The sequence below is a fragment of the Mastacembelus armatus genome, chromosome 1, assembly GCF_900324485.2.
Source record: "Mastacembelus armatus chromosome 1, fMasArm1.2, whole genome shotgun sequence".
Taxonomy (NCBI): domain Eukaryota; kingdom Metazoa; phylum Chordata; class Actinopteri; order Synbranchiformes; family Mastacembelidae; genus Mastacembelus; species Mastacembelus armatus.
The window spans coordinates 22,129,455-22,141,778 of record NC_046633.1 but is presented as its reverse complement, the minus strand read 5'-3'; the positions used below and the strand labels follow the sequence as shown (position 1 = coordinate 22,141,778).

General features: G+C 39.1%; 1 protein-coding gene across 4 annotated transcripts in view; it reads left to right on the top strand.

Moving 5' to 3' along the window:
- The window catches only part of prkcaa (protein kinase C, alpha, a), a 124,956-nt gene that overhangs the window by 43,401 nt on the left and 69,231 nt on the right, over nt 1–12,324 (top strand). For all 4 annotated transcript variants that reach the window (XM_026304169.1, XM_026304168.1, XM_026304167.1 and 1 more), the window contains exon 3: nt 7,037–7,119. In XM_026304169.1, coding sequence (XP_026159954.1) covers nt 7,037–7,119 — 83 coding nt within the window. The remainder of the gene's footprint in view (nt 1–7,036; nt 7,120–12,324) is intronic.

The window sequence follows — 12,324 nt, the reverse complement described above, 5'->3', positions numbered from 1 at the left end:
ATGGCCATGTTCCTCTTACATTTAGCAAGGTGGGCACTTTAAGGACAACACAAACTCACCATTGGATTTTGTTCTGTCTACAGGTTTGCTTCATTAGTAACAAATACACTTTCCTTTTCTTACCCTTTGTGCATGTGTGTGTCTGTAAGTAAAAAATACTTTAGATATGTGTTATATGTGATTAATGCACACATTGTGTATGAATGAAGGTGGAAATTGGAATGGAAATATACTTATCTGGAATATATTTAATTGTATTTTCAAGTAAGCCATTACCTGCAAGACTTTCTGAATTCTTCTGTGTTGTTGTGATGTTACCTTTTAGGGTTATTGTCATTGAACCTTCGTTATTTGATAATTAATACACTTTTTTTGGTTTTGTCACCACTAAATATCAAGTTTTCATACTCTGTTGTTTCCCAGTTTTGAACCCTACTTGTCAGTGTTTTTGTATTTACAATATGTTAAGCTCTATACCCTGATGCTCAAGCTGCATGCTACACAGTACATATGCTATATATTTACTATATATATTATGAGCTTGAACAAAAACAAATTTTCCTCCTAATATTGAGTTCAGAGATTGAGTTCCGATAGATATCACTTAACCACAAATAGTAGAAACACTGGTTTTATAAATGACCTGTGGGATTTCTATTCTTTTTTAATGGGAGGGCAGTCTCAAACATATAGTTGCATTACACTGTAATTATTGAAGCAGCAGAAAGGAAGCTTGGTTTACAGTTAACAGTCATTACAGAATTTTAGAGAAAACCAGCTGCTATATTTCCATGACAATGAAAAATTTAATGCAGACTCTTTGAGTACAAGTGGTCATTGATTTTTAGTATTGGATGGATGGCATTAAAGAGAATTGGAGAGGGAATTTAATCAGTCTCTACAATAGCTGCCACTAATCCACAACAGCCCTTCCTACTTAGAAGAGATAGATGTTAGACCGAAGCCTCAACGAGAAAACAAATCAAAGATCACAGTAATGCTGCTATTCATTTTTCATTCTATTTCATAGTATTACTTTTATGACCTCTGATACTTGATACCATTGGCTACGGTTCAAACGACAAGCGATGCCCAGTGCTGTCAGCCTTAACAGCCAGACAAACTAAACTTTAGCTTACCCTGACAGGGAATAGAGTCATCATGTGGAAAATATTTCAGTACATGACCATCACAGAATTAGCAATTCAGTGGCCTTATTTTTTCTCCTTTACCCTTTCTCCCATGTAAACACTATCCCTCCCTATAAGGCTGCTTATTTTAAGGTGTAGGGGCACAGTCCTTACTAAACCCTGCTGTTATCTAAATCCTGCTCTGTTTTGGCAGAGCTCTAATGTGACAAGCTTGGCATGTGTCTGTAAACTATAGCAGTGAATGCAAACTTTATCCAAACCATTTGTAAGTAATGAGATTTTGTAATAACTTTTTCAGAGTTATTGTTTGGTGACAGTGATGAAGATAGTTCAGACAGTAAAGGAGAAGAAAGGGAAGAGAAAGGCCACCAGTGGGCTGCTGGGCCTCATCATAGTTGGATCTCAAAGCTTTATCCCTTTCAATTTCTTTATATTATTGAGGCACTTTGGCAGTAAATCACATCTACATACAAATCCTCCCCTTTTTTCTCATTCCCTGTCTGTATTCAAGACAAAACTTTAGGAGATTGCTCCTATCAACTTGTGACAGGCAAAGGATTTGGAGGAAATTGATTTTCCAGAGGGGGTAATATCGAGCATGAGATATGTTATATTTTGGGAAGAAAATGATTTCACTGTGTGTTGTGCTGGGAGGCAATAAGCACTGATTTGAAAACTCTCATTATGATCTCACTTGCTGTATAATTTGTCCTGTCTAGAGAGTAAAGAAATTATAAGGTCAGCAGCAGACAAATATCTCCAGTTATTGTAACAAACCCATTGGAAACATCACAAATTTGCTGCTTTCCTCTCTCAAAGGTGACCAAGTTTTTGTCAGAGATAACACTTCACATCCTCCAAATCTCATTTCTGGCAAGATTTAAGAAGGTGTTTCTTTTACTTCTTTTACTCACATAACTCAGGGAATTTGTATTGCTTCATATTAAATTGTCTGTCCCCAAACTCCCCGTTTTAATCCAACAGCTCCTAATAACAGCTTTTAATAGAAAATGGTTCACTGGATGGTGGTGTCCTCAGTGTGATGGTTGTCTGCTACAGCATCATTATGGCTGAGTAGCTTTCTCAATGACTTTACATGAGCAACAGTCTAATCAACGCTCTCCTCTGTTGAAATACAGAATATATTATCCTCTGACAGGGATGCAGTTAGTGTGAAACTAGTTAGTTGCCACCTAATCAGGTTTGTTCCCTAAGATGGCGTCAGAGGTGATGCATGTGCTGAACCTCTATCTGCTGCTGAAAAAGACGACTGGGACAACTGATCACAGGCGGCTGAGCTCTAATGAGAACAGCAGCAGCTGATAAGCATGGACCGCCTTCATCTTCAGCCCTGCATCTACTGACCTACTTCTTTATGTCACTTTGCATCTCACTTTTACACCTCTGTATCACCTCTCTCTGCCTTTATGAATTGTCTCTCAAAGCAATTCCATAAACCCTTAGGAGGAACAGTTTCCATGTCACGGAAGCCAGTTGCTCTAGACAGAAAACTCTGCTTTATGGATTTTGGACTGGGCAATTGAACTTGAGGGGTCGTGCAAAGAGGCAGGAATTGAAAAACAAAAGAGAAACAGCCAACAAAGCATGACTGGAGTGTCAAAATAGAACACACTCATGTCAACCGCTAACTGAAATCAGATTTGGCTGTTTGCTGAAGATGTTAAGCACATATGATTAGTAATTTCTGTGGGTACAAATCAGAATGTAGAATGACTGCTAACATGCTGTGCTAGTTGCTATTACATACAGCCTCTAGTTATATGCAGTTCAATCAAGTGTTTTTTTGTAAGCACCTTTGAATCCCATTGTGTGGTTGTTTCTCACACGAGAAAACCAACAATGTAAAGTATGTGATGCAGTAAACACAATACACAGCAGAGTCATTGCTTTGTTTGGCAGAAACAAGAGAAAACCTTTAGCACTGAGCACTGCTGATGAGCACTGACTGCTAAATAGAAACTAGCAACCCAGAAAGACAAAGACAAACTATGGTATTATTAGTGCTCACTGGAACACCCTGTGGATCCATTTAGACAAGTTGAAATGAGGTATTTATTATAACTCAAAGTAATTTATATACACAAAGAAAAGCATTAAATACAATAAGCAAAACAAATCAGAATACAAGAAGTTACAACAAAATAAAGATAAAACATGAAACTAAATGAAAAATAAAATGCATATAAAAACATATAAAAGATAATTGAAAAGTTCTAAGTTGCCTCATTTGTAACAAAGGAAACAAAAGTACACTAGAGAAACCAAAGGCACAGGAAAACATTAGCATTTTGCAGTTCAGATCTGAAAGTGAGGAGAGTTTATGCACATCTAACAACCATATGTGTGCAGCATAGCAACTAAAAGCAGCTTCACCCTGTTTGTTTTTCAGTTGAGGTTCTTCCAAAAACTCTGCTAGGTTTGTATTCTTCCAGGAGATCAGAGATGTACTGTGGTCCTATATTATTAACTGCTACTGTATATAAACTAGCAGTAGCATGTTGCAATCTTCTTCTCTTCCTTTGGGCTGCTCCCTTCAGGGGTCTCCACAATGAATCATCTGCCTCCATTTAACCCTATCCTCTGTATCCTCCTCACCCACACCAACTATCCTCAGGTCCTCCTTCACTACATCCAAGAACCTCCTCTTTGGTCTTCCTCTAGGCCTCCTTCCTGGCAGCTCTAACCTCAGCATCCTTTTACCAATGTATTCACTGTCCCTCCTCTGAACATGTCCAAACCATCTCAATCTGGCTTCCCTGGCTTTTTCTCCAAAACATCTAACATGAGCTGTCCCTCTGATGTCCTCATTCCTGATCCTATCCAATGTATTCTGTATATATGTAGTCAGAGTCAAGATTTAATAACAGGAGGGATGTGCTCAGTTCCCCTGGTTCTTGTTAAAACTATTTGGAAAACAATAAATGAGTCCATTAAAATAGTCCACCCTGTTGGAGATGAAGGCCAATCCTGTCTGGAAATGAGAACTTTACGTGTTCATATGTGTTTGAGGTGATAAAATTCTCACATCACCATCGACTGTTTACTGTTGGATGAATAATGGAAACACTGAATCATTGAGATTTATGACCCATTGGTTTGTAGGTTGGCAGCAGTGGAGCTAGGAGGCATGAGGTGGTGGTCTGACTGAGGTGATTGTGTGTGTGTGGTGGGGCTGCATTCATTTGGCATCATTAAAATACATGTGGATACCAACATAATATCAATATGTTGGGAACACGGACTCTATTGTTTCATACAGTGTATCTATAGATTAGAAATGCTCTTTCTGTCTGAATAAGCTCATTTTGGCAGACAGATACAGGCAAAACTCTGGGATATGTATATATATCTTTTTAATTTCTAATTATTGATCATCATGGATAGAATTAGCTGGCTTGTGATCAATTACTGCACCCTTTACGTGTGAATTCTGAGATGGAAAAGTGAATTATCCCAACAATAACTATTACCACTATGATTTATTTCATTTCTACTGGAGCTACTGTGTGAATATTTACAACTGTAGCCATGGTGCTGGAAAGCAGAAGAACATGTCTTTAGATAACTGGCAAGGTCTTGGAAGGTCCTGCCAAGTTATTAAAAAGCATGAAGAGTTCAGATGCATCTTTTGCAAACCATATTAATCAAATATTTATGATGCACTTAGCAAGGAAACCACTGAGGTCGATACTCTGACAGCTTTCGTGCAAAAAGACAAACGCTGACAGGTTTGTCAAAAAGACACATTTCTGGAGTATCTGGGGTGGAAATCCAAATATTGATCCTGTTGACCTAAGCATTGTCTGTCACACTAACCGGGTGTTTGCTCCCACATATAGTAACAGTGGTCTACTGAGAACATAGTGTATACCCTAAGATAGAATAACAATTACTAGAATTATAAATGAAAATATCTTAACTGAAAATGTACATTCGTATGTTTTATTGTATTGTTTTTATCAGAGCTTCACATTTCTAATTTCCTGACCACGTCGGGTGAAAAGGTCTTTCTAGAAGAGATGCTCATTTGCTCGTTTTTGTAGCAGTGCGATTTCTATGGAAATGGGTTGCTAGACTGATACCCAACTCTTGCTATCCTGCACATGGTATTCCAGAGTGGGCTTCTGTCCAGGTACTAACCAGACCTGACCTTGGTTGTGTCCTGATGGTGGACAAGATTGGGCTTGACCACAGTCAAGTGCAAAGAGCGAGAAAGAATGTAGACAGGACAGACATGTTGGATATTTTGGTGATAATGCACATTTTGAGGAGACAGATTTATGACTTATGAAGAAAAGTGTGGCAGGTAAACCTGATTTATGACCCATGTTTCAGCTTTAAATGCAGAATACATACTCAGCGAGTGTTACCCATATGTGCTCTGATGATGGGGTGTTATATTCATAAAGAGCTGACTTTATTCTATATTTTTAGGGGTGGCAGCTCTGTGACAGGACAGATGGTAGATGGATGTGCAGTGTTTGACTGATGCCAAAACAACAGTGTCAAAAATAATCACCATAATCTTAACAGAGGCACTGTCATTACTTGGTTTGTGTTTGCATGCAGTTTTAGTCTGAATGAGGTCACATAAATCGCAGTTCGACTAGTAACAATACACAGTTCAAGTTTGGCTGGTCTGTATAATAATGCTAAAGAATGGTTTTAAATGATGTTTGATGACGATGACATCTCCACTGGTCATCTCCACTATATTTTTACATATACTACGCATATTTTACCTGACTGCATGTCTGTCTGATACATTTTCTTGGATTTACTGTTGAGGAAGTCTGAGTGCTGTTCAACCATGGTGGGCAGCACGCTCATCTTAAGTGCTCCTTTATTTGTGTTTGTGTGGAGCTGTTTGAAAGGAATGCAGTGGAAAGATGAGACATGATCCGTAGCTGAATGTATGTGCAAGAGTATGAGACACACACTCACTTGTCTCATACATCACTGATGCAACACAAACCACTAATGGAGTCTACTCAGTTAGTCAGTGCAAAGTGAAGGGTATTGAAAACCACCAATTCAGATGCTTTCATCTCATGCTGCAAGTATTAGCCTTGAAAACATGAAGTTTTAGAAAGAAAGGGAGGGGTGTTCTTGTCTATCAGAAGGAGAGAGGAGCAGAATTAGACTTATCTAGACTGCGATTTATGTGTCCTCATTCAGTGTGATGAACAAGCGTCAGCCTGGACACACTCGTACAGAACACTGAGGATGTATAGCTTTTGTTATTTATTCCAACCGACTTAGACAGTTAACCCCGTCGCCCTGTCTCATCCTGGTGACAGCTGGTTCCTGAGAGCCACTAACAGGCGCCTTCCCCTGCTCTGAGTTGGCTGCTTGCTTGCAGGCTGCAGTGCAGTCACCGACCGACACTTACACCATGAGAATTACACTGTGTGCTCTGACAGTGTGTAGGCACAGATGTATTCATGTGTGTAGGCCTGGCTGTAGATACATGTTCAGTAATTGTGTTTGTTTCATGTGTGTTTGTCTACATTTAAGCATGTAGTGTGTGCCTTAGCTCCTGTCCTCTCATTGAGGAGGTGGCACTGTACTCTGTAATAAGAGCAGTCAGCCTGCTGACAGGACTGGCCATCTGGGTACAGAATAAGGAGCCTAGTCCAGACATGAGTTGTTTTTTTTGTTTTTTCCAAATCCTCTCAGTGTTATCAAATTTCTGTCTCTTTTTGTCTTTTTGCTGTCTGTCTGTATATCAATCAACAATGATGTACTGTATTTTAACCATGTCACTCTTTTTCTCTTTTTTGTTATCCATCTGTCTCAATCATTTCTCTCTGAATCTCTCTGCATCTTTCCACTCGCCTCTCTTTTCTTTTCTTGCCCTACAGTTTGCTGTTTTGTGGTCCACAAGAGGTGCCATGAATTTGTCACGTTCTCCTGCCCTGGGGCTGATAAGGGGCCTGACACAGATGTAAGTAACCAAAGCCCATTGTGTGTTTTTCAGTGAGGCAATGTTTTTCCTGTCATTATTTTGTACATACACTAATCAATATGTAGACATGCCATCCAGACCTTCCTCTTTTTTAATGCAGTGGCTTTTTTGACAGTTGTAGAGCTGCCTTGTATTTTTGTGGGGTTGTGAAATAGCAGTCTGCAGCAGAGCGACCAGTGAAGCCTAAAAAATTGTTCTTTCTAAGCATCTTGAATGCAATTTACTGCTATGTCACTTTGAACAGTGTATAGGTAGTTGACATGATTGAATCAGCCCTTGTTGCTCACATAATACAGACCACAGCTAAATGATTAAAGTGAAAAAAACTAACAAATTATAGACCCCTAATCTTCTACTCTAGTGGTATCTATCCAAAGCTCATTCAGATGTTTAATTCAGTTGATCCATGATTGAATCAGAGCAGCAGCAGGTGGCTAATTCAATTCATTGAATATCAGCGTTCTAGTCAAATCACTAGGTGCCATCTCGGGGAAAAGTAATTTAAATATTCCACTTACTGAGTCACAGTCTCCAACCACTTGAAGAAAAACAGACTAGAACTAAACAAAATTTCTAAATGACAAACTAAACAAGAGTGTGACTTGATAATACACTGACTTTAACCTTTACTTACAGAAGGCCTGTTGAGTTCATGGATTAAACAATATTTGTAATTCATTCACCATGACTGAGTTCATATAAAAGCTGAGTAGCCAAGACAGATGGGAAATGTAGGAATGGTTGCCTGAACCAACAGACCCACATCTGTCTAGGCCAGATCAAGAGATTTTCACTGAACCGGCACCTGGCTGCCCGCAACTGCCTAAAAAAAAAAAAAAAAAAACAAAAACACAAAAAAGATAAAAAGGATCATAATTTAATTATTATTTATTACATAATTTATATTAGCTTTCTGTGGAATCATTTAATCAGCATATTAAACTAAAAGAGGGGATATTGCAATAATGTAGTTTTCTGTTGCATTAAAATGAGTTATTTTACTAGACAGTCAAGATGATTTCAAATGTTTGATACAGATCAGCTTCTGGGTGAGACGTTCGTGATGTCTCTCATGTTTGCTTGTTGCCTGTTTCTATCAACTATGTGCCATCATCCACCTCTCGCCTGCTTGTTAAGTGTGAAACTCCATTTACATACCTGCTTGCCTGCTGAGTATACATAACCTCCGAGTATTACAGAGACGCAGCCTGGCCTCTGTAACTGGAGATATGTCAGTGTGTCTTTCAAGATCATCAACCCAGACTCTTTAAATAGAGGCACCAGAAATGACATGGAAGCCACAGCAGCAGATAATCGTGTGAGTTGGGGTATTCTTGATTCAAACATGGCACTGGAGTCCAGGAGCAAAGGAATATCAGGTTCATTGTTAGCTAGATAGTTGACCTGTAGGTGCACAGTGACCCCTATTCCCTAATTTTGAATTGCAAACAAAACACTTCTGTTATTCTACTTGAAGCCCCTTATTCATTTCCCTGATACATTTAAAATGTTTATTATTAAAAAAAAGACTCTAAAGTCCAACTTTTTTCCAAATGTTTCCAAGATTATTTTCTTTACTGATACTGTTTTATAAACAACTAACTGTGACTTTGCTATCTGGTCATAACTCACCTCCAGTCTTCTTATGCATTTTGTTGGTGCTAATCAGCCCTTATTTATTCTTTTCTTTTTCTCGATGCTTCTACATAAGGATGATGGGTTACACATTGATCTAATAGCAGTGCCTAGGACAAGAGGAACTAAAGTGTAGAGATCCCATCCAACTAAACAAGGCTTCACGTGGAGTGTTTACTCTGTCTTTTGTTCATGCAGACACTCAGGATAATGTAATGTCTCTATAATTTCTGCAATTCCTGTGACCACATGTTGCCCACGAACCAAATCTCTATCTTTTAGAAATGCATTAGTATGTTATCACTGACCATATCAAAATATTTGATGCTCCGTTTTAATGTACATTTCTGTGCACTTAGCAGTACTGTTGCCAGTGGCAACCACACATATCACATGGCTTGCTGCCTCCTGGGTGTGTAATCCAGGAAGGCAATATCTCCCATGGCCAGCAAATATCCTGAAGATCTGCAGTATCTAGGCTACCTGCATTTTATGACTCATGTCTGTGTTTTATAACTCCCAAACTGGAAAAAACAAAATGTGCACAAAGATGCCAAAAGAAGCCTCTAGATCTTTTCAGCAACAATCTCATCACAAGGAGCTAGGCTTGGCTTGATGCAGCAAGACTACCATGAATATATTCTACCTCACAGCAAATGCCTCAGGGTGTTGTTTCGAAGGCAGGGCAGGTTGCAGATAGCACACACACACATGAGACTTACTCTATGTAACCAGTCCAGTAACACACAGTCAATGTTGTTGCTGAGATTCAGTTTGATGGCACTGTTTTTGAGGAAGAATCAACATTTTATTCATCCCCCATTGTCACAGGGATAGAAATCTGTATCTGTGGGGTCACAAACATGCTCTTCAAAACTCAAAAACACTGCCTATCTTGAGAGATGTTACATTTCTGCAGCAAAAGGTACATGAAAAATGAGTGCACTGAGAGCTGTTTTAATACACCTAGTTGTCTTCTGTATGTGTTGCATTATTTGTAGCATATGAATGTTAAATTTATTTTGATAGTCCATGCCTCCAGTTGTCATAATTCTGCATTTTCAAGCAAACAGAATGGCATAGTGCAATGAAACATAAAATGAAACTGCATAAAATTTACTTTTTTTGGTTTCTCTAAACTTATAAATCATTTCTGAATTGATCAGTGTAAGTGAAGCTCCATATGAAAATATTTTAGCTTGACCATGTAACCATTTAAGTAAAACATAACCACTAGACTATTATGCTTTGTAAGCAAATTCCATGCTAGTATCAACTAGATGTATTAAAGTACTTAATTTAACAAAATGTTTTCATTTGGCTGCCAGGTGTAACATTACCAGCAGGTCCAGCAGGTTCAGAGCTTTACAGGACAAGCTCATCAATACTGCAAAAGCTTCCTGTTTCACTACAGGGGCTCAGCAGTTGAAACTGAGAGGTTTGATGTACTTGCATTTGTGTTGTTGCTGCATCATTGATGTCCACTTAACCAGTGCAGCATGAATGACTCTGGCCAATCTGCAAGTGTTTTTGCTCTGATTTCCCCCCTCCTCCCAAACAGTCCCCCACACACACACCCACACACACATGCACACCCACATTTGTTTTGATTCCGCATGGGGATTTTACATTAATTTACATTAACTGATTCATTGATCCATCGTTAACCTTAAACCATAAGTCATCACCGTAATATTCAACGATTAACATGGTGGGAACCAGCATTGGGTCCTGATGATGTGATGTGGTCCCCGCCGTTTGGGTAATACCTGACTCACAAGCACAGACAATCACCCCTTGCCCCTCGGGCTGTTCAGTGTACGGATAGCTTAGTCAGAGTAACAGAGTTAAGCAGCCTTTTTTAACAGATGTAAGTGACCTGAGGATGACATGGCAGAATGGCAGAACTCAAACAGACCCCCAGAAAATGCACCAGTGTCATTTTGCATGTCTGTATAATGTATGAAAGGTACGGCCAGTTCAAAATGTTATCAAAAATGTAATGCTCTACATCAGCCTCTAAAGTACTCAGTTAAAGGCATGGAGTCATAAGGTGTAAGCAGGCCTACAGTTAATATGAGCAAAATCTAATTTGTAATATTAATGAGTAATGCCGTAGGCAGGAGTGATCTAATATTTAAAAGGGCAAATCGCACAAGAGGAGATGATTTTGGCAGACTCATGCAGGTCTGGGAAAAATCGGACTTGTCGTGAAAAGGCCTGTGACATGCACCGTCTCAGTACAAGGACTCCGCCTGGGAATAGAAAATAAGATTAAATTAGAGTGGAGCTAAATTACATAATCTACGCCACAGGCATTTTAGGATGTCATGGGCAATGGAGCTTTTCATCCGTATTTTTATACTCTGTTTCCTTCTAGCAAGGGTGTTGGCCATCTCTTTTAAACAGGCCTCAGAAGTTGTCTGTAAATACCTTGTCATTGTGTTCACCACTCAACCAGGCAGTGTTGCAAAGCAGCGAATCCACTGGGAATCCACTTAAACACCTTTTCTGAGTATATAGAAAGAGCTTTCTGCCAGTAGTAAATGGCTGTAGAAGGGCATTCACATGCTTGACTGTATAAATTACTACATGATTGGCATTTTCAGTTGTCAACACAGTCACGTCAACATTAGCAAGTTCACTTCAATCAACAATAAAAATAAAACAAGTGGTTTAAAAGAGTTAAAGTTGAGTTAAAGTTTTATATTTAAATATAAATATGTTTGTTGCAGAAGAAATCTCTTAGAACAAATTCAGAAATAAAGACAATGACTAAATCAGGCCTGTGTTTTTAAGAAAGAAAACCTTTTTGGTGGTGGGACACTAAAATCTAGTAGTGGTTTCTGTAAAGCACTTTTTATGGTTTTAGTAATGTCCAATCCATGCTCTGTAGTTGCACATCTAACCACCCATGGTGTGTGAAATAATAACCTCTCTGTTATTGTACTGTAAGTCTGCCTCTCATCTCTTACTAAGTTGAATCCCAGCACATGCTATTGCTGCTGTGTGGCTTCCAAGAAAACATGGCCACAGAAAGATGGGATCGTCTCTATGGCTGGTAGAGAACCGATAGCTGCAGGCTGCAGAATGGGCAGAGGGAGGGAGACATCACAGCTACTCATGTCCTTCCACAGGGAATAAGAGAATGTGCTCTCCTCATAGTGTGCATCTAATGAAGTTTGGCCTCCTTTGCCAAGCTGTGTTCACTGTTGTAGATGAGCCCATCTCTGCATAATGTGTTTGTTACTCTGTGTGTGTGTGTGTGTGTGTGTCTGTGTGTGTGTAAAGTACACCGCTTGAGCTTTACATAAACACCAGTTGCACAGAATTAAGCAAAAAAAAAAAAAGCAATTACCGTCTTTATAATCTACTGATTGACTGGAAAACAAACAAGAGAAGAAGTGGGAGGACATAGGTGAGAGAATTTTTAGATAGTTATGCAGATACAGCATAAAGAACTGCATAAATGCTATAATGTACTGCTGCATCCTCCTCTGATTGGAAAATCCTCCTTCTGATACACTGCAACTGTTGGGGGATAATCCA